This window comes from Cervus canadensis, chromosome 7, assembly GCF_019320065.1.
Source record: "Cervus canadensis isolate Bull #8, Minnesota chromosome 7, ASM1932006v1, whole genome shotgun sequence".
NCBI lineage: Eukaryota > Metazoa > Chordata > Mammalia > Artiodactyla > Cervidae > Cervus > Cervus canadensis.
Window position 1 is genome coordinate 59818780 of NC_057392.1, and position 26050 is coordinate 59844829.

A 26050-nucleotide genomic window follows, 5' to 3' on the forward strand; every position below is an offset into this window, starting at 1 on the left:
TTTTGATCCATTTTCAATTGTTATTTTGGCCACACAGCAGGCAGGATGTTAGTTCCCCAACCAGGGATCAAACCTGTGCCCCCTGCAGTGGAAGTGGAATCATAACCCTGGACTGCAGGGAAGTCCCTCAAGTTTATTTTTTTTGGGTGATGTGAGAGAGGGGACCAGTTTCATTTCTCTGAATGTGTTTCTCCAGTTTCCCCAGCACCATGTGTTGAAAAGACTGTCCTTTCCACATTTGGTGTGCTTAGCTGCCTTGTGTATGCTAGGATTTAGTTCTGGGCACTCTATTCTGTTCTGCTCTAGCAAGTACAGTAATTCCATCACTGTATTGAATAGAAGTGGTGAGAATGGGCATCCTTGTCTTTTTCCTGATCTTGGGGTAGACACTTGGAATTTTTCTTCACCGGGTATAATTTAGCTGTGGGTTTGTCATATATAGCCTTAATTAAGTTCCTTCTATACCCATTCTGTTAAAGGTTCCCCCCGCCACCCCCTCCCCCAGCCCCAGCATCAGGATTATGGATCTTTTCTTTCATTATCCATATCTGGTTTTACTATCAAGGTACGCTGGCTTTGTAGAATAAGTTTGAAAGTGTTCCCCTTTCCTTGATATTTTGAAATTTTGAGAATGATGGGTGTTAAATCTTCTTTACATGTCTGGTAAAAGTCTCTAGAAGCCATCTGGTCCTGGAGTTTTCTGTGTTGGGAGATTCTGATTACTGATCCAATTTACTGACTTTTGGTCTATTCAGTTTTTCTGTTTCTTTCTGCTTCAGTCTTCGTAGGTTTTGTGTTTCTAGAAATATATCTATCTTGTCTAGGTTATGTAACTTTTGGCATATAATTTTTCAAGTAGTCTTATGATCCTATGTATTTCTCTAGTATCAGATGTCACATCTCCTTTTCATTTCTAACTTCATTTAGTTAAGTCTTTTTCTAAGTGTAGCTAAAGACTTGTTAATTTTCTTTATATCTTTTCAGAAAAGCAGCCTGTAGTTTGGTTGATTCTGTTCTTTTTCTGGTCTCTATTTCATTTACTTTCACTCTAATCTTTATATTTTTCTTCTGCTTAATTTGGGCTTCATTTGTTCTTTTTCTAATATCTTTAGGTTATTTGAGATAGTTTTGATTTCTTAATATGTACTTAATACTTGATAGGTTGTATTTCCATTTTCATTGTTTTGAGATCATTTTATTTGGCTGTGCCACGTGGCTTTCGGATATTAGTTTCCCAACCAGGGATTGAACCTGCACACTCATCTGTGAAAGCATAGAGTCCTAACCACTGGACCACCGGGGAATTCCCAAAGATAATTTTTAATTTCCCTTTTGATTTCTTCTTTGACCCATTGTGCTGTTTAGTGTCCACATATTTGTAGATATTTTGGCTGATTTCTAGTTTCATACCATTTTGGTCAGAAAAGATAGCTGGTATGATTTCAGTTTTCTTAAATTTGGTAAAATTTGTGTTCTTGTTTTATGGTCTATCCTGGAGAGTGTTCCGTGTGCACCTGAAAGAATGTGTATTCTGCTGCTGTTGCATAGAGTGTTATGTATATGACTGTTAAGTCCATTTATCCTAATTCCAACATTTTCTTACTGTTTTTCTGTCGGGAAAATTTATTCATTGCTGATGGCAGGATACTGATCTTTCCTACTATTATTATACTGTTGTCTACTCCCTTAAGGTGTTAGTTCAGTTCAGTTCAGTCGCTCAGTCGTGTCCGACTCTTTGCGACCCCATGAATCGCAGCACGCCAGGCCTCCCTGTCAATCACCAACTCCTGGAGTTTACTCAACTAATGCCCATCGAGTCGGTGATGCCGTCCAGCCATCTCATCCTCTGTCGTCCCCTTCTCCTCCTGCCCCAATCCCTCCCAGCATCAGGGTCTTTTCCGGTGAGTCAACTCTTGGCATGAGGTGGCCAAAGTACTGGAGTTTCAGCTTCGGCCCTGGGTGTTCATTGGAAGGACTGATGCTGATCTCCTTTAGGATGGACTGGTTAGATCTCCTTGCAGTCCAAGGGACCCTCAACAGTCTTCTCCAACACCATAGTTCAAAAGCATCAATTTTTCGGCGCTCAGCTTTCCTCACAGTCCAACTCTCTCACATCCATACATGATCACTGGAAAAACCACAGCCTTGCCCAGACAGACCTTTGTTGGCAAAGTAATGTCTCTGCTTTTTAATATGCTATCTAGGTTGGTCATAACTTTTCTTCCAAGGAGTAAGCATCTTTTAATTTCATGGCTGCAATCACCATCTGCAGTGATTTTGGACCCCCAAAAAATAAAGTCTGACACTGTTTCCACTGTCTCCCCATCTATTTCCCATGAGGTGATGGGACCCGATGCCATGATCTTAGTTTTCTCAATGTTGAGCTTTAAGCTAACTTTTTCACTCTCCTCTTTCACTTTCATCAAAAGGCTTTTTAGTTCCTCTTCACTTTTTGCCATAAGGGTGGTGTCATCTGCATATCTGAGGTTATTGATATTTCTCCCGGCGTTAGTATTTGCTTAAAATGTTTGGTTACTTGGGTGTTGGGAGCACATATATTAATGATTGCTCTAACTTCTTGATGTATGGGCTCTTTTTTATCATTATAGAATAACCTTTGACTTTCATTACCACTTTTGGCTTGAAGTCTCTTTTGTTTGATACAAGTATGGCTTCACCATCTTTTGGTTTCCATTTGTTTGAAATGTCATTTTCCATTCTTTTACCTTGAGCCTGTGTGTGTCTTTAGAGCTGAAATAAGTCTCCTGTAAACAGCATATAGTTGTCTTTTTTTTTTTAAACCCGTCCAATCTGTGCCTCTTGATTGATAAGTTCCACCCATTTACATTTAGGGAGATTATTGATATGTAAAGATTTACCACTGCCATTTTATTTTTTGCCTTCTGGTTATTTTCTCTCTTCATTGTTATCTTTTTCACTTTTGTAAGTTGGTGATTTTCCATGGTGATTTGTTCATTCTCTTTTATGTATGTGTGTCTGCTGTAGCTTTTTGTAGTTACCATGAGATTTACATAAAATATCTCATAGAAATAGTAGTCCTTTTTTTTGCTGATAGCAATTTATTTCCATTTGTCTAAATATGTTCCATCCTTTACTCTTCCCCTTTTATATTTTTGATTTCTCAAATTATCTTTTTTTATGCTGTGACTTTGTTACTAAGTTTTAGTAGCTATAGTAATTTTTAATGTCCTCCTTTTAACATTTCTAATTGTTTAATATACTATTAAATTTTAGTTTTTCAATTCTATCACCTTAATCACTTGTATGTACTTTTTTGCCTTTTAATTTCATCTTGAAGAGCTCTGATCAATGTTTCTTTTAAGGCAGGTATAGTGGTGGTAAACTCCTTGAGGTTTTATTTGTCTGGGAAAGCTATTATTTCTCCTTCCTATCTGAAGGATAACTTTGCTGGATATGGTGTTTTTTTAAAATTGGAGTATAGTTGATTTGCAGTGTTGTTAGGTTCTTCTCTACAGCAGAGGGAATCAGTTATACACATATCTGACCTTTTTTTAAAAAAAAGATTAGACTGTGCTGGATCTTGTTGCATCACGCGGCATCTTTTGTTATGGTGCATGGATGCTAGTTATGGTGTGGGCTCCAGAATTTAAGGGCTCAGAATTTCACGGGCTTACTTGCTCTGCGGTCTGTGAGATCTCCCCATACCAGGGACTGAACCCAAGTCCCCTGCACTGCAAGCCAGATTCTTAACCACTAGACCACCACGGAAGTCTCATATCCACTCTCTGTTAGATGATTTTCCCAAATAAGTCATTACAGAGAATTGAGTAGAGCTCCCTCTCCTGTACATTAGGTCTTTATGATCTATATATAGTAGTGTATATATGTCATTCTGCATTGGGTATTCTTGGCTGAATTTTTATCTTTCAATATTTTGAATATGTCATCTCACTGTCTCCTGGTGTGTAGAATTTCTGTTGATAAATCTGCATTATAGGAGTTCCTTTGTAGGTTATGGGTTTTGCTTTTTTTCCCAATGGCTGCTTTTAAAATTCTTTATCATTGATGTTTGAGTCTTAGTGTATCTTGGAGGTCTTTTTTTCATTGAGATAAGGTATTCTATTAGCTTCATGGACCAGTATATCCAGTTTCCCAGGTTTAGGAAGTTCTCAGCTATATTTTTTTGAACATGTGCTCAGCTCTTTTTTCTCTTCTCCTTATGGTATACCCACTAATGCTCTGTTGGCACCTCTAATGGCGTCTGTAAATTCTCATGGGGTTTCTTCATTTCAAAGTATTACTTCTCTCTTGTTTTCCACCTGAAACACTTCTATATTGCTATCCTTGAGCTCATTCTTTCATCTGACCTGCCCTATATCCAATGCTTTCTAATGCATTCTTCATCTCTTTTCTAAGTTCTTGATACCTGGAATTTTTTTTTTTTTTTTAGAATTACAATCCTTTTGGTATAGTACTCCTTCTACTCATTGATTTTATTCCTGAGGTCATTGTTATTACCTTTCTGAGTTTTCTTATAGCTTGTTGAATTTCTTCGTAACAACTATTTTGAATTCTTTATCTTTTAGATCACAATATAAAAACTTTTGTGAAACTGTAATACCATGATTTTTTTCAATAGTATTTGATGAAAAGTGCCTTTGCTGCTGCATTTGAAGTAGAGAACACCTTTCTTATTTAGGTAAGACTTTGATTCAGCAGGTTAGCAATTAGGAACCTTCGTTTTTTCAGAATGTTGCACTATAGCACAAGTTTTTGATTTCTCTTAAAGCTCACTCACCACTAAGGGGTTGGGAGTGTGCATATAAAGAAAGAAAAAGTTAGCAGACAGAAATATAGGGGAGAAAAGGGCAGTGGCAGAGTTGGGTGAGGTATGTCATTGGCACCTGGGGCTGCCTAAAGCCTGGTAAAGGGATCCTTGAATATGTTTGTGGGTGGCCTTCTTGCCAGAATCCTGGGGCAGACAGCAGAAAAGAAATCCTTTCAGTTCTCTGCTTTCTTATTTTAATATTATTGGTAGTTGATTTACAATGTTGTGTTTCAGCAGTGATTCAGTTATACATAAATATATGCTCATTCTTTTTCAGATTTTTCTCATATTGGTTATCACGAATATTGAGTAGAATTCCCTGTGCTATACACAGTAGGTCCATGTTGATCATTTACAGTAGTGTGTGTGATGTCCACCCAAGCTCCTGATTTATCCCACTTCAGCATTGTTTTTGATATCTGAAAGTCTGCTAGTGTGCTTCTGCTTTGTAAATATGTTCATTTGTATCATTTTACAAAATTAGATTCCACATGTGAGTAATATCATATTTGTCTGACTTCACTTAGTACAATAATCTGTAGGTCCATCCACGTTGCTGCAAATGGCATGATTTCATTCTTTTCTAAATGGCTAAATAATATTCCATTGTATATACATTCCACATCTTCTTTATCTATTCCTCTGTCGATGGACATTTAGGTTTTTACCTTTTTCCCTTTCCCTCTCCTCAGTCACTGTAACTCAGTCGCTGAGAGCAGTCGGTCCCTCCAGCATGTGTGACCAGGGAGACCCCCACTCACTATCTTTGCCCTCCATCTCCATTGCCAGAATGGCATGCTAGCCCACCATTGCCACTAATGTACTGGGTCTTCTGCCTCCTCTGAGATCCCAATCCACCCACTGTTGGATGTAAGGTAGATGGATCTCTCTCAGGTCACCTGGTGTGCTGTGCAGAGATACTTTTCCTGGGCTATGGATGTCCAGTTAGTTGTAAATCAAAGGGGAGAGGAAATGCTTCTGAGTCTGAAGCACCCCTCCTGATTTGCTGAAACTTTTGATTTTACATCTATGTTTATGAGAGATACTGTGGTTTAGTTGCCAAGTTGTGTCTGATTCTTCATGACCCCATGGACTGTAGCCCACCAGGCTCCTCTGTTCATGGGATTTTTCCATGCAAGAATATTGGAATAGGTTGCCATCTCCACCCATCAAAGAGATTTGGTCTACAATTTTTTTTCTATGATGTCTTTATCTGCTGTCAGTATTAGGGGTAATGCTGGGCTCAAAGAATGAGTGTAGAATGTATTTCCTCTCCTATCTTCTAAGAAAGAATTGGTATAATTACTTCCTTAAATGTTTGGTAGAATTCACCAGTGAACCCATCTGGCCTTGTTGCCATTTTGCAACGTTATTAATGATAAATTCACTTTCTTTAGTAGATATAGGCCTATTCAGATAATTTATTTCTTCTCATTTGAGCATTGGACAATTGTGTTTTTAAAGGAATTGGTCAGTTTATTCTAGGTGGTCACAGTTGTGGTCATAGTTGTTCATAATATTCCTTTATTATCCTTTTAACGTCCTTGGGATCTGTAGTGATGTCCTCTTTCATTTCTGGTGTTAGTTATTTGTGTCCTCTTTTTTTCCTCAGTTAGCCTGGCTAGAGATTTATTGATTTTATTGCTCTTTCCAAGTACTGGAGTTTGGTTTCATTCATTTTCTCTATTGATATGTTTTCAACATCATTAATTTCTGCTCTAGTTCTCACTCTCTCTTCTGCTGCTGACTTTGGTTTTAACTTGTTCTTTTCTTTCTGGTTTCCTAAGGTGTAAGTTATTCTAGATTTTTGTTTTTTTTCTAATGTATACACTTAAATGTTATAAATTTCCTTCTAAGCACTGCTTCTGCTGCATCCCACCAATTTTGCTAAGTTCTGTTTTCATTTAGTTCAAAATACTCAGTTTAGTTAAAATTTCGCTTGATTTCTTCTTTGACCCATGTGTTATTTAGAAGTGTTGCTTAATCTCCATGTATTTTAGGCTTTTCCAGTTATCTTGTAACTTATTTTTAGTTTAAGTTCTAGTTCTGAGAGCAGATATTGCATAATTTCTGTTCTTTTAAAGGTGTTTTTTTGTCCCAGATATGGTCTATCTTGGTGAATATTTATGAGCTTGAGAAGACTTTGTATTCTGTTGTTGGATAAAACAGTCTACAGATGTCCATTTTATTCAGTTGATTGATCGATTTTTAATTCAACAATATCCTTAACTGCCTGTTGGATCTGTCCACTTCTGATCAAGGTTGGTGAAATCTCCAACTTTGACAGTGAATTTATCTATTTCCATTAGTTTTTGCCTCATATAGTTTCATGCTGTTTTTAGGCACATACACAATAAACTAACCCCTTTATCATCATTTAATGCCCTTATTACTGATAATGTTTCTTTCTTTGAAGTCTGCTCTTCTTGAAAATTATATAGCTGCTCTTTCTTTTGATTAGCCTTAGTGTGGTCTATTTTTTTTCTATCCATTTACTTTTAATCTACATGTCTTTATATTTAAAATGGGTTTCTTGTAGATAACATACTGTTTGTCAGAGTGGATCTAAAACGAAGACCAATCTATTTTTAAACTGGTACATTCAAATGACATTCAAAGTGATTACTGATACAGTGGTAATATTAATACCTATCATATTCATTACTGTTTTCTAATTGTTGCCCTTGGTTCTCTTTTTCTGGCTTTTGTAGTTTTAATAGCATATTCTAAGATTCTGTTTCTCTCCTTAGCATATTATACTTTTTTCCCTCACCTTTTTTAGTGGATGCCATAGAATTTGTATGTACTTTTATAGCTAATCCAAGTCAACTATGAAATAACACATCACAGGTAGTGTACATTATAGTAACAAAGTAATCCTAAGTCCTTTGTACAACTGCTGTTATTCACTTCATTTATATATAAGCATATACATTAGCATACATAATCAAATACATTGTTGGTATTTGGAAGAAACTGTTATCCTGTTAGATCAATTAAAAATAAGAAAAAAGTTTTAATTTTACCATCACTTATTACTTCTTCACTGCTCTTCCTTTATACAGATCTGAGTTTTTGACCTGTATTACATTCATTCTCTCTAAATGTTTCTTGCATGGTGAATGAATTCCATCAGTTTTTGTTTCAGAAAATCTTTATCCTTGACTTTTGAAAGAACAGTTTTTCAGAGTACAGAAATCTACGTTGGTGATATTTTTTTCTTAATCTCTAGCTTTCTTCAGATTAGACTGGTGATCTCTGAATCTCCTGGATCTGTGGTTTGATCTCTGCCATTAATTTGGGGTAAAATCTGTCATTGTTTCAAATATCTCTTCTCCTTTCTCTGTTTCTTCTATTGATATCACCATGTGTACATATGTTATACCTTTTGTAACTGTCCCAAATGTATTGGTTTTTTTTCAGTCTTTGCTTACCTCTCCAATATTGGGGTAGAAGTTTGCTCTCTATTCTCCAGTCTCTTATGAATCTAGGAAGAGTTATTGATTTTTCAATCTGTTTCAACTTCTTACTTGCTGTCGGGATGGAGTGGCGACTTTAAGCTTTTAAATGTAGAACCAGAAACAAAGTCTTGGATGTGCACATGGAACATTCACCAAGATATATCCAATGCTAGCTTTTAATACAGTCCCAAGGTTTGAAATCAGAGTATGTTCTTTGACTATAACAGAATTATAAATTAAAAATAATATATACCCCAAGTACTTGGAAATTAAAAATTTCTTATAAATTTAATCACTAAAAGACATAGAAAACTTAATTAGATTACATAAAGCTTAATTCCTAAGTAGGTAAGTCACTCATAAAGCTAGCATACAGATTAAAGTAGTAAAAAAAAAAAAGTGATATACAATATAAAAAGTAAAATGTGATATCAAAAACCTGAAATGTAGCTGGGGGAAAGTAAAAATGTAGTTTTAGAATGCGTTCCAACTTAAGTTGTTATCAATGACAAAGACTTTTGTTATATGTAAACTTCATGGTAACCACACAGGAAAACCTATACTAGATATACAAAAGATAAATAAATCTAAACACACCGCAAAAGAAAACCATCAAATCACACAGGAAGAGAAAGTAACAGAACTGCAATACAGCCTGAAAACAATGCACAAATGGCCAATGAGTATATACCTACCAATATGCAGAGTAGCTGAATAGATAAAAACCAATCCAAGACTAAGCTATATGCTGCCTACAAGTAATGCACTTAGATATAAGGACACACACTGACTGGAAGTGAAAGTGAAAGGACTGAAAAGATTCCTTGTAAATAGAAAGCAAATGAAAGTTGTTTTGGGTATATTTACATGAGACAAACAGGCTGTAATAAATGACAAAGAAGGACGTTACATAATGATAAAGAGGTTAATCCAACAAAAGGATACAATATTTGTAAGCATTTATAAACCCAACATAGAAGCACTTAAATATATAAAGCAAACATTAAGACTTACAGAAATAGCAATACAGTAATAGGATACTTCAATGTCCCATTTTCATCAATAAATACATCACCCAGAGAGAGAAATCAATTAGAAAAAACCACCACTGTCTTTAAATGACATGTTAAACCAGATGAACTTAGACGTATATAGAATATTTCATCCAAAAGCAACAAAATATACATTGTTCTCAAGTGCACAGGAACATTCTCCAAGACAGATTTTAGGCCACAAATCAAGTCTTCATAAATCTGAGAAGAATGAAATCAAGGTTCTTTTTTTGAGTACATGGCATGAAACTAAAAATTACAGAATAAACCTGGAAAATTTGCAAATATATAGATTAAACAACATGCGACTGGACAATCAAAGGATCAAAGAAGAAATCAAGAGAAATAAAGGATTAAAAAAAGGATACTTTAAGGCAAACAAAAATGCAAATAATACCAAAACTTAGGGAATACAGTTATTAGAAGGAGGTTCATAGTGAGAAGTGCCTAGAAAGGAACTAGAAAAAGATGACTAAAGAACACTGTAATTAGTAGATGGAAGGAAATGGATTCAAAAGATAACAGAGAAGATCAAGAGCTGGATCTCTGAAAAGTAAACAAAATTGACAAACCTTTATCTAGACTCATTAAGAAAAAGAAAGGACTCAAAATGAGAAATGTTAGAGATGTTACAAGTGACACCACAAAAATACAAAGGATCATGAGATTATGAATGATAGTATGCCAACAAACTGACTAGCCTAGAAGAAATGGATAAATTCCTAGAAACACATAGAATGAGTAGATCAATTGCTAGTAAGGAGATTAAATCAGCAATCCAAAACCTCTCAACAAAAACTCTAGGACCAAATGACTTCACTAGTGAATTCTACCAAAATTTAAGTAATACCAAATCTTCCTCTTTTCCAATTTTTTTGCATGAGTAAGTACTTCCAATTTTACAAGGTTAGCATCACCCTGGTACCAAAACCAGAAAAGGACACTGCAAGAAGAAAAATTACAGGCCAATATCCTTCATGAACATAGATACAAAATCCCTCAACAAAATACCAGCAAACAATTCAAGAATACATTAAAAGGGTCAGAAACCATGATCAAGTAGGATTTATTGAAGGGATCCAAGGATGGTTCAACATTTGCAAATCAATAAATGTAATATACTATTATTGACAAAATGGGGGATAAAAATCATACAACAATCTTGATAGGAGAAAAAGCTGTTGACAAAATTCATTCATTTATGGTAAAATTCTCAACAAAGCAGGTATAGAGAAGATTCACCTCAGCAAAAAAAGGCCATTTGACATGTACACAGATAACATAACATGCTCAATGCTGAAAAGCTAAAAGCTTTCCCTGTAAGATCAGGAACAAGACAAGAATGTCCCCTCTTGCCACTTTTATTCAACATAGTATTGGAAGTCCTAAGCAGAGCAATTAATTAAGCAAGAAAAAGAAAAGGCATCCAACTCAGAAATAAGTATACCTTTGCAGATGACATACATACAGAAAACCATAAAAGTGCCACCAAAGACTTAAAACTAATAAATTCAGTAAAGTTGCAGGATATAAGATCAATATATAGAAATCTGTGTTGTTTTTATACATGAATAACAATTTTGAAAAAGGAAAAAAAAATTCTTTCTGAAAGCATCAAAAAGAATAAAATATCTAGGAATAAATTTTAACCAAGGAAGCAAAAGACCTGTATACTGAAAACCATGACACTGAAGGATACTGAGGATGACACAAATAAATGGAAAGCTGCTTTGTGCTCATGAATTAGAAGATTACTGGTAAAATGTCCATCTTATCCAAAGCAAATTACAGATGTACTGCAATTCTCATAAAAATTTCAACGGAAATTTTAACATAGAAAACAAACAATCCTAAAATTTGTATAAGACCATCAAAGACCTCAAATAGCCAAAGCCATCTTAAGACAAAAGAGCAAGGCTGGAGGCATCATGCTTCCTAAATTTCAAATACATCACAAAGCTCTAACAGAACAGTATGGTATTGGCATAAAAACATATATAGATCAATGGAACACAATAGAGAACCCAGAAATAAACCCATACACCTGTGGTCAATTAATTTAAAATGAAGGCATCTCTTAATAAATGGTACTGGGAAAACTGGACCAGAAACAAAAAATAACTCAAAATGATTTAAATTTTAGACTTAAAACCATAAAAGTCCTAGGAAAAAAAAAATAGGTGGTAAACTCCTTGACATCAGTATTGGCACTGATGTTTGGATTTGACATAAAAAGTAAAGGCAACAAAATAAAAAAGTAGGACTACATCAAGCTAAAAAGCTTCACAGCAAAGGAAGTCATCAATACAACGAAAACACAACTGAATGGAAGAAAATAGCTGCAAATCATATTTCTGACAAAGCGTTAATTAATAATGCAAAATTTATAAGGAACTCTTACAACTCAATAGCAAGAAAATAAACTCCAATTAAAAAAATGGGCAAAGGCTCTGAACAGGCATTTTCCCAAAGAAGACATAAAAATGGTACATGAAAAGGTACTCAACATCACGAATCATCGGGAAAATGCAAATCAAAACCACAGTATCCCCTCACACTGGTTGGAAAGGCTATTATCAAAAAATAAGTACAGGTGAGGATGTGGAGAAAAGGGAACCCTGGTACACTGTTGGCGGGAATGTAAATTGGTGTTGCTTTTATGGAAAACAGTATAGACATTCTACCTATGATCCAGCAGTTCTACTTCTGGGTATTTATCCAAAGAAAACAAAAACATTAACTTGCTAAGTCCACAACATAACCTCAGCTATGTAGATGACACCACCCTTATGGCAGAAAGTGAAGAACTAAAGAGTCTCTGGTTGAAAGAGAGAGAGGAGAGTGAACAAGTGGCTTAAAGCTCAACATTCAGAAAACTAAGATCATGGGATCTTGTCCCATCACTTCATGGCAAATAGGTGGGGAAACAGTGGCTGACTTTATTTTTCTGGGCTCCAAAATCACTGCAGATGGTGATTGCAGCCATGAAATTAAAAGACGCTTACTCCTTGGAAGCAAAGTCATGACCAACCTAGATAGCATATTAAAAAGCAGAGACATTACTTTGCCAACAAAGGTTCGTCTAGTCAAGGCTATGGTTTTTCCAGTAGTCATGTATGGATGTGAGAGTTGGACTATAAAGAAAGCTGAGCACTGAAGAATTGATGCTTTTGAACTGCGGTGTTGGAGAAGACTGTTGAGAGTCCCTTGGACTGCAAGGAGATCCAACCAGTCCATCCTAAAGGAGATCAGTCCTGGGTGTTCATTGGAAGGACCTATGTTGAAGCTGAAACTCCAATACTTTGGCCACCTGATGCGAAGAGCTGACTCACTGGAAAAGACAGATGCTGGGAAAGATTGAGGGCAGGGGGAGAAGGGGACGACAGAGGATGAGATGGCAGGATGGCATCACTGACTTGATGGACATGGGTTTGGGTGGACTCCGGGAGTTGGTAATGGACAGGGAGGCCTGGCATGCTACGGTTCATGGGGTCATAAAGAGTCGGACATGACTGAGCGACTGAACTGAACTGAACCATGTTCACTGAAGCATTATTTACAACTTACAAGATGTGGAAACATGTTCAATAATAAATGGATAAAGAAAATATACATACATATATAAAGGCGTGAAAGTGAAGTCACTCAGTCATGTCTGGCTCTTTGCGACCCCGTGGACTGTAGCCTACCAGGCTCCTCTGTCCATGGGATTCTCCAGGCAAGAATACTGGAGTGGGTTACCATTTCCTTCTCCATGGGATCTTCCCAACCCAGGGATCGAACTTGGGTCTCCCGCATTGGAGGCAGACGCTTTAACCTCTGAGCCACCAGGGAAGCCCACATAAAGGCATATTCAGCCGTAAAAAAGAAATCCTGCCATTTGAGACAGCATGATGGACTCGGCATTATGCTAAGTGAAATAAATCTGACAGAGAAAGACAAATATCATATGAGCCAACTTAAATATATGTAGAATCTTCCAAAAAAAAAAATCCCAAGAAAACTGAATTCATAGAGATTAGAGAAGATTGGTTACAGGTGGGGGCTTAAGAGTTGGGTGAAATGAATGAAGGGGGTCAAAAGGTACAAACTTTCAGTTACAGAGTAAGTCATGAGGATATAATGACAGTATGGTGACTAAATACTGTATTGCAAGTTTTAAAGTGCTAAGAGATCTTAAGAGTTCTCATCACAAGAAAAAATTTTGTAACTATCTTTGGTGAGGGATGTTAACTAGGCTTATTAACCATTTCACAATGTATACAAATATAAAATGATGTTGTACACCTGAAACTAATGTTATCTGTCAATTATACCTCAATTAAAAAAAAAACAAAACCAAAGAATGTATGGAAAATAACCCAGAAAGGAGAAATTATTTCAGACATATGGAGGTAAAGTCTTATGAACTAAATTGAAATATTTAAAATGGATAAACTCCTAGAAATATATAAAATGTATAGGAATAATTTGAATAGACTCATCAACTGTAAAAAGGGTATTAGAAATAGTAAAGACCTGTCCTCTCAAAAAACCTCAGGTCTAAATGTTTTTACTCTATCAAATTCTACCAAACTTTCAATAGCTGTTTTATGCAAGTTGTTTCAGAACCCAGAAAATGGGGAAGTGGGAAGCTTCCCATCTCATAAACAAAAAATCCATACCAAGAGAGTAAAAATTATAGGCCCATTTTGTTTATGTACACAGATGCAAAATCCTAAATAAAGCGAGTTAAATGAATCCAACATAGCACTAAAAATAACAGATCATGAACATGCAGAATTTGTGCCAATAAAGCAAGGATTACTTAATATCAGAAAAACTCATCAATATACTTCTCTACATTAGTAAAACATTTCATGATAATTTTAATTGAACCAGAACAATCACTTCATGAAGTTCAACACCTGTCTATAATTGGTAGTAAATTAGGACTAGAAGGAAACATTTTTAACAAGGGAAAAGCTATGCATATGCAAACCTTACAGTACACGTCACGCTAAATGAGTTAAACTTAGATGCATTCTCTTTAAGATAAGAAACAAGATTAAGATATCCTTATTACCACAAATGTTTTAACACAGAACTGGTACACTATTAAGAAAAAGTGTAGGGAATGGAAGGAAAAAAAAGTATATCTTCCAAATGTTTAAAAATCAAAACACTTCTAAATAATCCAGGGGTCAAAAAAGAAATCATAAAGGAAATAAAATATTCTGATTTTGAATAACAGCAAAAACAAAATCAGTGGGATGCATCTAAAGCAGTACATAGAGAAAAGTGTATAGTTTTAATGTTTAATTAAAATCAATTATTATATAGTTTTAATGTTTAATTAAAATCAATTATCTAAGGTTCAATTATCTAAGGTTTAATTAAAATTATTATATAGTTTTAATGTTTATTATATAGTTTAATGTTTATTATATACTTTTAATGTTTAATTAAAATCAATTATCTAAGGTTCCAAAAGCCAAAACAGAAGATCAAATTAAAACCAAAATAGAAAGGGATAATAAAACTGAGAGCATAAAGCAATACAAATAAATGGATAAAATTAACAAAGCCAAAAGTTGGTTCTTTGAAATAAATCAATAAACTTGATTAAATCCCTAGCATGATTTGTCAGGTAAAAAAAAAATCAGGAAAGAAGCTACCAATATAAAAAAGAAAAGCAGAAACATAATACAGATCCCAGAGTCATTAAAAAGATATAAAAAATATTCTGAATTATGTCAGAAATATTGGAAATTACATAAAATGGACAAATCCTTAAAAGATACAACTTTTCAAATTTTTCACAAAGAAACAGAATGAATAATCCTGTATCTGTCATGATCCACAATATCTTCACTGAAATGCCCCAAAACCCCTCTTACTCTCGGTCTTATGACTTCAGTGGTAAATTCTTCAAAATATTAAGAGTTAAAAATAACATCAACCTTATAAACTCTTCCAACAAAGGGGAGGAAGGGACATTTCCCAAACTATTGTGAGGCCAGTGTAATAACCCTAGTACCAAAACCTGACAGGGATGTTATAAGAAAGTGAAATTACAGATCCATATCCTTCCATAAGCACAGATACAAAAGCCCTTAACACAGTATTACCATATCAAACAGCAATATATAAAAGGGTAATACATCATAACCGAGTGAAATTTATCTCAGACATACAAAGTTGATTTAACATGGAAAATTAACCAGGATAGTTCACCATATTACCAAACTGAAACATAAAAAATCACATGATCATCTTGAAATATGGAAGGAAAAAATGGAGAATTTTTGAAATTCAACACCTATTCATGGTTCTCAGCATATCTATTAAACACTGTACAGGAAATTCTGGCCAGTGCAATAAGGTGATAACAAGAGATAAAAAGACATGAAAATTGAAACAATTCTTAGATGACATAATTGTGTGTATCAAAATCAAAAAGGTTCTACACAAAAGTTAGAAAAATTGAATGAATTTTGCAATGTTGTTAAGTTACAAAGTCAAAGGCACAAAATTAACTGCATTTGTGTAGAACAGTAATAAGTAACTGGAAGATTAATTAAAAAACAATTCTACTTACTGCAGCACCAAAAATCTTAAACATTTTAGGAGTTTGCCAGATTTCTACACTCTTGAAGACTACAAAACCTTCCTAAAAAGACCTAAGATAAATGGAGAGAGATAACATGCTTATGAAATACAAGAGTCAATATTAAGATGTCAGTGCTTCAAAAAATGATCTATAAATTCAGAGCAATCAAAATCATATCAGGACTTTAAAAAAATTCATCAGCTGGTTCCAAAATTTATATAGAAATGCAAAGAACCCAGATAGGAGAGCTAAACTTACTACCAGATCTCAAAGTTAGGCAGAAAGCTATGGTAATCAAGAGTGTGCTACTGGTATGAGGATAAATGACCAGAATAGAGTCCAGAAATAGACCCATATTTATACAGTTTTATATAGTTTTCAGTTTTTTGGCCACACTGTGCAGCTTGCGGGATTTTAGTTCTTAGATCAGGGATTGAACCCATGCCTCCTGCAGTGGAAGCTTGGAGCTCTAACCACTGGACTGCCAGGGAATTCCCCACTCAGTTAATTTTAAAGAGGCACCAAATGAATTCAATGGAGATTGAGAACATTTTCAACCAATTAAGTAAACCAAACATATTTTACAGGGTTGGGAGGAAGGAAGTTATTCAATCCTTACATAAATGAATTTAAGATGGATCATGAATTTAAATATGAGACTGCTTTCAGAAGAAAACATAATTACCTTTATGAACTTGGGGTTGATAAGAATATTTTGGATAAGACAGAAAAAACACATAACCAGAAAGGAAAAAAAAAGAACTTCATCAAAATAAAACACTTCTGGCTCCTCAGATCACTCTGGCTCCTGTATAAGAAAATATACAAGCAGAGCACAGACTGGAGAAAAATGCAAGTAATACATACATCTGACAAAGAACTTACATCCTTATGAAAAGGATTCCAACCATTCTGTAATGAGACAAGCAGCCTATTGAAAAAAATGGCCAAAGACATCAACAGATTATTTCAGAAAAATATAAATTGCTAGTAAACATAAAAAAAGGAGTTAAATGTCATTTGTTATGCAAATTAAAATCATGAGCTATAATAAAACTGAAACACATTATTGTACACAAATGCACATAAAATGGCACCCACAATCACTTGGGAGAACTTTTTGACAGTTTCTCATAAAATGAAACATAGACCTACCTTATGACCCAGCAATTCTACTTGTTATTTAATAGAAATAAAAACATGTCCATGAAGAATGTTCATAATAACTTTATTTATGATCACCCTGAACTGGAAATAACTCAAATGTCCATAAACCAGAGAAAGGATAAATTGTGAGATGTTCACAAAAAGGAACACAACTGAGTAGCAAAAAAATACTCCAAACTATGCAACAAGATGTATGAATCTCACTGACATCGTAAACAAAGTAATATACAAAAGTGAAAATGTACAATTGCATTTATATGAAATTCAAGAACAGGTAAAGTTAGTCTATGTCAACAGAAAACAACAAAAAAAAATGGTTGCCAAGGGCAGAAAGGGAGAGAAATTTCCTGCACACTTTGAGAAGGTGGAAAGGTTCTCTATCTGGGTTAGGATTACAGAGATACACATTTGTTGAAACTGATAAAATGTAATCCTAAAGTCAATGCACTTCACTGTCCACAGATTTTACTTGAATACAGACCATTTTACCTTAAAGTCTGCTACTTCCAAAAACAGCTGTTCACAGATATGTGAATTCACTTCAATTGACTGAGTTGGCCAAAAAGTTTCTTCAGTTTTCTACGTAAAATAAGTCACATTTTTCATTTTCACCAAGAACTTCATTGAACAACAAATTCACCATTTCATTCCACTACCTTCTGTCATTTTTCAGGCAACTTCAAAATTCCATCTTCCCAAAACTTATCTTTTTGAGCAAAGAACTGTTCCAGGTACCTTTTACAGTCTTCCAGAGTTAAAAAATTTTCCACTAAGAGGATTTTGTAAAGACAGAAATAAATGGACATCTCAGGTACAGTATCTGGTGAATACAGCAGATGAATCAGAACCTCCCAGCCGAGCAGTAACAGCTTTTGTCCAGTCATCAAAGTCAGTCGGTCTTGATCCTGATGGAAGATTATACATTTTCTGTTGACTGATTCTGGATGCTTTTTGTTGAGGGCTTCTTTCAGTTGGTCTATTGGGAGCAGTACGTGTTGGAATTGTTTGGCTTTCTGGAAAAAGCTCACAACAGGACTTCCTTCCAATCCCACCATAAGCATTCCAATCCCACCATCACTTTCTCTGAAGACTGGCCTTTGGTGTGGTTGGTGGTGGTTCATCTTGCTTGCCCCACGATCTCTTCTGTTCCACATTATTGTACAGTATCCACTTTTCACTGCCCATCATAATTTGTTTTAAAAATGAAATGTTTTTGTTATGTCTCAGTAGAGTATTACATGCAGAAATATGGTCAAGAAGGTTTTTGTTTTTCACTTGACTTGTGTGAAACCCAAACATCAAAGCAATGAACATAACCAAACTGGTGCAAATGCCTTTTAACTCTTGATTTGGATATTTGTAGTTTGTTGGCTTTCTTCTGATGGTATATAACGCTGATCACAGTGCCTTCTTCATACACCACACTTATCTTTTTTTTTTTGCATTTCAGTTGCATTTTTGTCTTTCTTAAAATAATAAGGCATAATAAATAATAAAGCTGAAAATACTGCTTTTTCTTCCATCTTCAATATTAAAATGGTTACACAAAAATCCACCAATTTTGATTTTTAAAATGCACATTTATATGACAACTGTCACAGTACAATCTAACAAAATTGTTTCAAATTAAGTTAAAGACAACTAATTTAAGTGCTACCAAAGCCAACTTAGGAAAAAACTGAATGAACCTTTTGGCCAACCCAATACAACAGCTTTGAGTCAAAATAAATACTCTTTAAAATAAAACTTCAATTGTTTTTTAATTCACTACATGTTCTGGTGAAATGCTGCTCAGAAAATTTTACTTTCTTGCCCTATGTCTTAATCATTAGGAACATGATTCATTATGTTGTACAATAAACATTAAAGGCTGAATATCTTAAAGACAGTCTGAGTCCTCAATGCCTTTTAAAACAGATGCCTATTTCCAGCCATATGACCCAGCAATCCCACTCCTGGGCATACACACCGAGGAAACCAGATCTGAAAGAGACACGTGCACCCCAGTGTTCATCGCAGCACTGTTTATAATGGAAGCAACCTAGATGCCCATCAGCAGATGAATGGATAAGGAAGCTGTGGTACATATACACCATGGAATATTACTCAGCCATTAAAAAGAATTCATTTGAATCAGTTCTAATGAGATGGATGAAACTGGAGCCCATTATACAGAGTGAAGTAAGCCAGAAAGATAAAGAACATTACAGTATACTAACACATATATATGGAATTTAGAAAGATGGTAACGATAACCCTATATGCAAAACAGAAAAAGAGACACAGATGTACAGAATAGTCTTTTGGACTCTGTGGGAGAAGGTGAGGGTGGGATGTTTCAAGAGAACAGCATCGAAACATGTATATTATCTAGGCTGAAACAGATCACCAGCCCAGGTTGGATGCATGAGACAAGTGCTCGGGCCTGGTGCACTGGGAAGACCCAGAGGGATCGGGTAGAGAGGGAGTGGGAGGGGAGATCAGGATGGGGAATACATGTAAATCCATGGCTGATTCATGTCAATGTATGACAAAAACCACTACAATATTGTAAAGTAATTAGCCTCCAACTAATAAAAATAAATGGAAAAAAAAGATACCTAGATAAATTGACTTGTCCAGGGTCGTGTTCTAGCTCATTTCAGAAATAAAAAAATATATACATTGTCATCCCTTGCAAATACTAACACATGTACAAAAACAACAGCTTACCTTTTTAATAAACACCAATGAAATAATGTGTTTACAATGATTGAGCATCATTAGGACAGTGGAATATTTCAGACATAAATATATACAGTATATTTTAATAAACACATTTCTTTTTCTTTTAAATTTTTTGGCTACACCATGCAGCAAGTGGGATCTTAGATCCCTGACCAGGCATCAAGCTTGTGCTCCCTGCATTGGAAACGTTGGAGTCTTAACCATTGACTGCCAAGGAAATCCCAGAAAGCACATATTTTCTATTCATTGAAGGCATTTCCAAATTTACACTGGCTGGTTTTTCATGAATGATGCATTTGTAGTTGAAGTGTGTTGGTCTTTACAGTCTGTACATTTCAATCAGACAGCTTTCAGAAACTGTACTGATAATCTATAAAACTTGGGTAACAAAAGAACTGGATTTCTGAAAACTGCAGTTAGTGAAAGGCATATAATAACATTTCTTTACTGGAGAATAAATGCAGTAAAATTTAACTACAAAAACTTGGCAGTGCTGGTTTTGATGAGGAGAGGGTGGTTTAAAATGCATTTAAATAACAGAAAAAGACTTACTTATATAGGAAATTTTTTATTTAATATAATTTCATAAACTTTAAAAAATTACTGAGCGCTGCACAACAGGTATGCTACATTTACTGACAATGAAGATAACAAGTTATATTAGATAGCCACAGTGTCTGAGGTCCAGAATTTTAAACTGTTACAATAGTATTTCCAACTATTCTTTTTATTCATAAAAATCTAACAATCACCATTATTACAAACATATCATTAGTTATGCTCTTTTGCAATAATATCATTCAGGTTATCTCACATAAACAGCACTTTAATAATGTTCTGTTTTTATGAAAATAGAAGGCATTTTAGATAGAAATAAAAGTGTCTCTAAAGGGGGGCCAAAAATAACAAAACATGTTTCATATAAGTCTTTGGTGTGTTAAGTTTTATTAACACATGCTTACACCCCAAATTGATCTTTAAAGGAAAAACACAAAACATGGGATGATTTTTCCCTTTTCTCCATCCCCAATAACTTTTCAATAACTTTTCAGTGTATTTTAAAACTTTTGGTATAAATTGTAAATATTTTAGTGGTTGTGATTCCTGCCTATTAGATAGGAGGCTCAAGCTTATCACACAAGGCCAATTTCACAATCTTATGCAGTAGAAATGACCCTGTTTAACCTCCTACTCAGGACAGTGCCAGAGTCTGGATCAGGTCTGGGAAGCCGCTGGACATCAGAGAGATTAAGACCCAAGGAGGTGGTTAGTTAAGAGAAATTAAAACTTAATTCTCTCCTTTTTCCTTCTCAACCCCACAGCAAGCCTGGGTAGCTATAGTTCCCCTGGCCCACACTCTATTCCTTCCAGTGTGAGCCTAATGCTTGTTGAAAGTTGAGGCAGGATTGCTGAGTCACCTAAAGCAGCTGATGGGTAATTTTGGAAACTGACTTGGTGATTGCTACTATCTTCAGGGCTACAGCCTTAAGGCTAGGCAAACACAAGCAAGCGAAGCAAATAGATTTGAGACCAGTAACTAGCAATAACACATGTAGCATGGTACCTGGTGTTGGCAGATAAGAGTAAGTTAATTATCAACATCGTACTTTCCAAAGAATTTTAAAGAGATATGCAAGGAGGAAAATTTACAAATACTCATTATGCAGTAACAATTTTACAAAATGACTATCTACAGAACTATTGGAGGTTTGCAGACAACACTGTTACTTTCTTAAACAACAGAAAATCCTTTTCTTACAATTGCAAGAATTCCTTTAAAGGGAGTAGGTTTTGAACAACAGAGTAGGATAAGCATGTCAGCAGATGCTATTTTTCAGATACAAAGTTCCTAAATAACTTCAAATAGTGAATGCAAAAAATTGTATCAATCATACTTTGAGCACCAAATAGGCTGGCTGAGTTCATGCCTTGCTATAGTTGGTCAGAGACTGCTTGATGGCTTTGCAGTCCTTCCCTAGTATTAGTAGTCAGTTAAATTGATGGCAAATAAACACCAAGGTAGATGCAATGCCCGGCTACCAAATGTCATTTTGTTATATGAACATTTTACAAGACATTCTAAGAGCAAGTTTGCCATTGTCATCCACTAATACTCTACTGAATATTTTCTGCAGTATTTCCTCTTCTGAAACATGAAGTGGTAAGGGTACACACTGTAAATTTTTATTATCCCTTTATAGTATTTCCAGAATAACAGCATTTTCCTAAACCCAATCTAAGGTAAAGATGGGCTATTTGCAAAAATTAATATTTAGGCTGAAATTTATAACCTAATATATCCTTGCATTATTGAAACAGACAAATGTTATACTGGCAAGAAAACAGCTTACCAGTGAACAAAGGTAAAGTCTTAATTGTATGATTCTTTCCCTACAAGCCCAATTCTAGAAGTCTTATATTCATGAAATGGGAAAGGGGTGGAAGGGTTGTGCAAAAAATAAATGTACAGAAAGGAATTACCATATTCAAAAAACTTTGGCAACCATTCCCATACAATTTTAAATGTATATGTATTCAATCATATGCTTAGGAAGAGTTTTAAACTAATAATCATTTCCAAATTTTAAAACAACATTACTTTTTATGAAAACAAATGATAGCACTGGATCTACATGTTAAATTCAGGATGGAAATCAAGTACTGAACTGCAGTGAATTAATGGCAATCATACAAACCTGATTAATCATTTACAGCACTTAAATTTACTGCAGCCATTACCGCATATAATTTAGCATTTTAGAGTTTATTTCATTTACATTCTATAGCCATACCTTATAATGGGACACCGGGTAGACTTGACTTTACTGTGGTAGGCTGCTGTAACTTAGATAACATACTAACCTAAAAATAACAGGATTCTCATCTGAAATTCTTCATTCTAAGAGCTAGCTTACTGAAAGGCAAGAGCAGTTCTAAGCTAGTCACAAAAAGAGGCTCTTCTCATTTTACTGATTTAATTATCCTAAAATTTTGATTCATATAATTAAAAGTATTTGCAATATTTGAATACTTTCCAAACTGTTTTTTATTGATATAGTTGGACTTCACAACAGCACTGTAAAATACTATAAACAAAGCCTTCAGATAGACAAGAAAAAGCAAACTGACATATATTAACCAGATTAAAGCATGCAAAAGATCCAATGATAAACACATTAAGTAATATGCAAATGTGTCTAATTTACCCACTACAGGTTCTTTACATTGTCATGAAAATAGTAAATATTAATTTGAAATTTGGTGAATGGACTTGATTCTTGATTTATATATGATATGGTATACCTTTTTGCATGTATATGGTTAACTTAACTGGTTGTGTTACAGTACACTGAAAGTTTGGAACTGATATATATTTATCTATACTATCCATAGTGCAAGTAAATAATGGTTGGAAATGCATTCTCCTAATTTGTTCTGTGAACTTAGAAAGCACTAAAGAATTAACATGGGTCACCGAGGGACCAAAATTCCTTACTATTCACATTAACTTTTCCCATGAAAAGCTTCAAATATAACTCTAATAAAAAAATAGAGTTTTCAAGGCAAACTTTTCAGCATAATTTACAGAAGCAGATTTAAATAGAAGACTCAATAACCAAGCTAATACTAAAAAATACAATTAACTAGGAATTAGCTCCCTTTTCTACCTTGATATTAAAATAGAGTGGCCTTAGGAAAAGGCTGAAATGCCATTAGGAGTCCCATAAACACATGGGGACAACCCAGATAAAGAGATGAAAAATGTCTCTTTATTCACAAATTTTAACATGTTTAAATTAAGATGGTGGCTGACATGGGTGCATGGTAATATTTTTTGTTTGTTTGCCATTATAACTCTGAGTGGGCATGAACTACTTCAGAGATTTCAGAAAGTAATTCCACAGAGGTAGTGTGGCCATTACCAGGATGCTCACACTCAGTTTTAGGTAAGGAGTTGAAATGGCTCCCACAAAGTACTACTGCCCCTTTAACAAGTAGATGAGTCCATTGTGGAGAGGGTCAAGATGCTCCTGTCGTTGGTATAGAAAGGATCCGATGCACTCCATGATCTAAAGTAACAATAAGAGAAAAGTTTGGCTCACCAGGACCTATGTATCAATTGAGAAAAAAATTAACTCTAAAACTTAGGAGCAAAATGCAGTTTGAGTATTAAACTAAGCACTGATTGATTCATTTTTAAAAGCTAAAGAGAAGTTCTTTTTACTAGCACTGAATGACCAAACATTATATTATACAAAAACTTGGGAAAATTAGTCATCGTATAAAAATATTAGCCAAAATCCACTAGTATTAAAACAATTTCTATAGGTAGTAAAGCATGAGACACTCTTAAAATCTTAACAATTCAGTAAGAAACAAATATGTTATTAAAGTTATGCACATTTGGTTTTCCTGAAAAGCAACTAGGCTGTATTTGATATAACAAAAGCAAACAACAAAAAGCCCAGTTACCAAAAGCTTTAGAATGAAGTAATAGTATGTTCATATTATATTATAATTTCTTTTCAGATATAAATTCTATTCTAAAGATTTTAGCATAATTAGCTTGAACAAAGAAGATGTTTTAATTCAACAGGTATCAAAGACACCTGGAAATCACTAGGATTTTCACTTAACTAAGAACAAATAATCCTCTACTGGTCTGTAAAAAGTTAACTACTGTCTGAATGAAAAGACCATATGCAATTCATTATATAGTAGTTTATTTGCAGCTGTACCAATTTCAGCTAAAAAACTTAAGAATGAAAATAGCCTGCCATGCTTAAAATAGCCTAACCTATTTCAAGGACAGTTTAGAATTACCAAGTTAAAGGTGGCTGTTCTTAGAAGACTTAAAAGCACTTAACAATAAATACATTTTATATAACTTTTACCAGGGTTCCCACTTTCCTTAAATAAAGATGTTAGAAGAAGAGAGTAGCACTTAAAATGGCTCAAATTCACTTTTCTCAAAAATCTGTTTCCTAGAGACTCTAAAGTGTGTATGTAGTTCCAGTTTAAATCGATTAAGTGAGCACAATCACAATGAAGTTTAGAAGCTGGAAAACTTTACAAAGCTGGCGAAGAGGCAGACAGACAAGTAACAACTATACCAGTGGTTTACAGGTTCTCTAATTTTACTAGTTTCCGGAAAACTTAAACAGTATCTACCCTCCGTTAAGAAGGGCTTGTTCACTACTGTCTCTCTAGTACCTAGAACTATGCCTGGTACATAGTAGGTACTCAGTATTGGTAAAATAAATGAATGAAATGGGAACATTTCCTGGTATTGAGGCAAGGAAAAGTATGCTCAGGCACAGATGACAAAACATAACCATAAACAACACTCCTAAACTGCCAATATTTTGTACTAGTTTTTCCTATTTTTCAACCACTGCTTACATAGAAAATCCTCTTAGGTAAGCTGTCTTTCATTTTTGATCTTTTCAAAGCACATATGTGCATTTATATTGTTAAATATCATATTTGACAGAACATTAAACCCGGAGTTATATATTAACTATTAACTCCTTTCTATTTAAAAGACAATTTTGATTAGAATAAGTAACTGCTGGTAAATTACATACAGAAAAGCATTTACTGCTGAAGCACAGACCTTCAGAGTACAACATGGCATATCTTTTATAGAGCACCATGATGCTACCTTTGAAACGTAGCTTGCAATATGGCATATTTCTCTGACAACATCAATTAATAAAATTTAAGTAGAATAAAGGATGGTAAAACTTTATTAGTTTTATTAGAAATCTGTTATATGAAAGCACTAGTTGTATTCAAGTAATTACCATTATCTCTTATGTTTAATGTTAATGGAACAAATATCCAAGGGATTCTACATCTTGTAATAGACGTTAATCTTGTCCTACTTTTTAAATTAGACATAAGAGAGAGATGTAGAATAGAAGCTGTTCCAGAATCAAAACAGAGTGCCAAATGTACTTCACTAAAACAATTACATGTAAAAAACAAAAACAAATGACTTTTCAAAGTTTAAATATAATGTTAATGGATCTATGGTAATTTTCATATAGCCCTTAGAAAGGCACAAAGTGGTTTTGCATATTATATAATTTTATCCACTAAAAAAAAAATAGAACAAATCGAACAAATCTCAAAAGACTTTTTGGATTATTCATTTGAAGAAAACAGGGAGATAATGACAGTAGTAACCAATAACATAACCGGAGATGTTGAACAAAATTGGAAAGCTATTTATAGT

General features: G+C 34.5%; 1 protein-coding gene across 9 annotated transcripts in view; it reads right to left on the reverse strand.

Moving 5' to 3' along the window:
- Positions 1-20361: 20361 nt before the first annotated feature.
- ATP11B (ATPase phospholipid transporting 11B (putative)) overlaps positions 20362-26050 on the reverse strand; it is a 110112-nt gene continuing 104423 nt past the window's right edge. For 5 of the 9 annotated variants that reach the window (XM_043473634.1, XM_043473629.1, XM_043473637.1 and 2 more), the window contains one exon: positions 20362-23879. In XM_043473634.1, coding sequence (XP_043329569.1) covers positions 23798-23879 — 82 coding nt within the window. In that variant the 3' untranslated portion in view covers positions 20362-23797. Of the gene's footprint in view, positions 23919-26050 lie in introns of all 9 variants that reach the window. The other 4 variants (XM_043473636.1, XM_043473633.1, XM_043473630.1 and 1 more) reach the window with 2 other exon arrangements.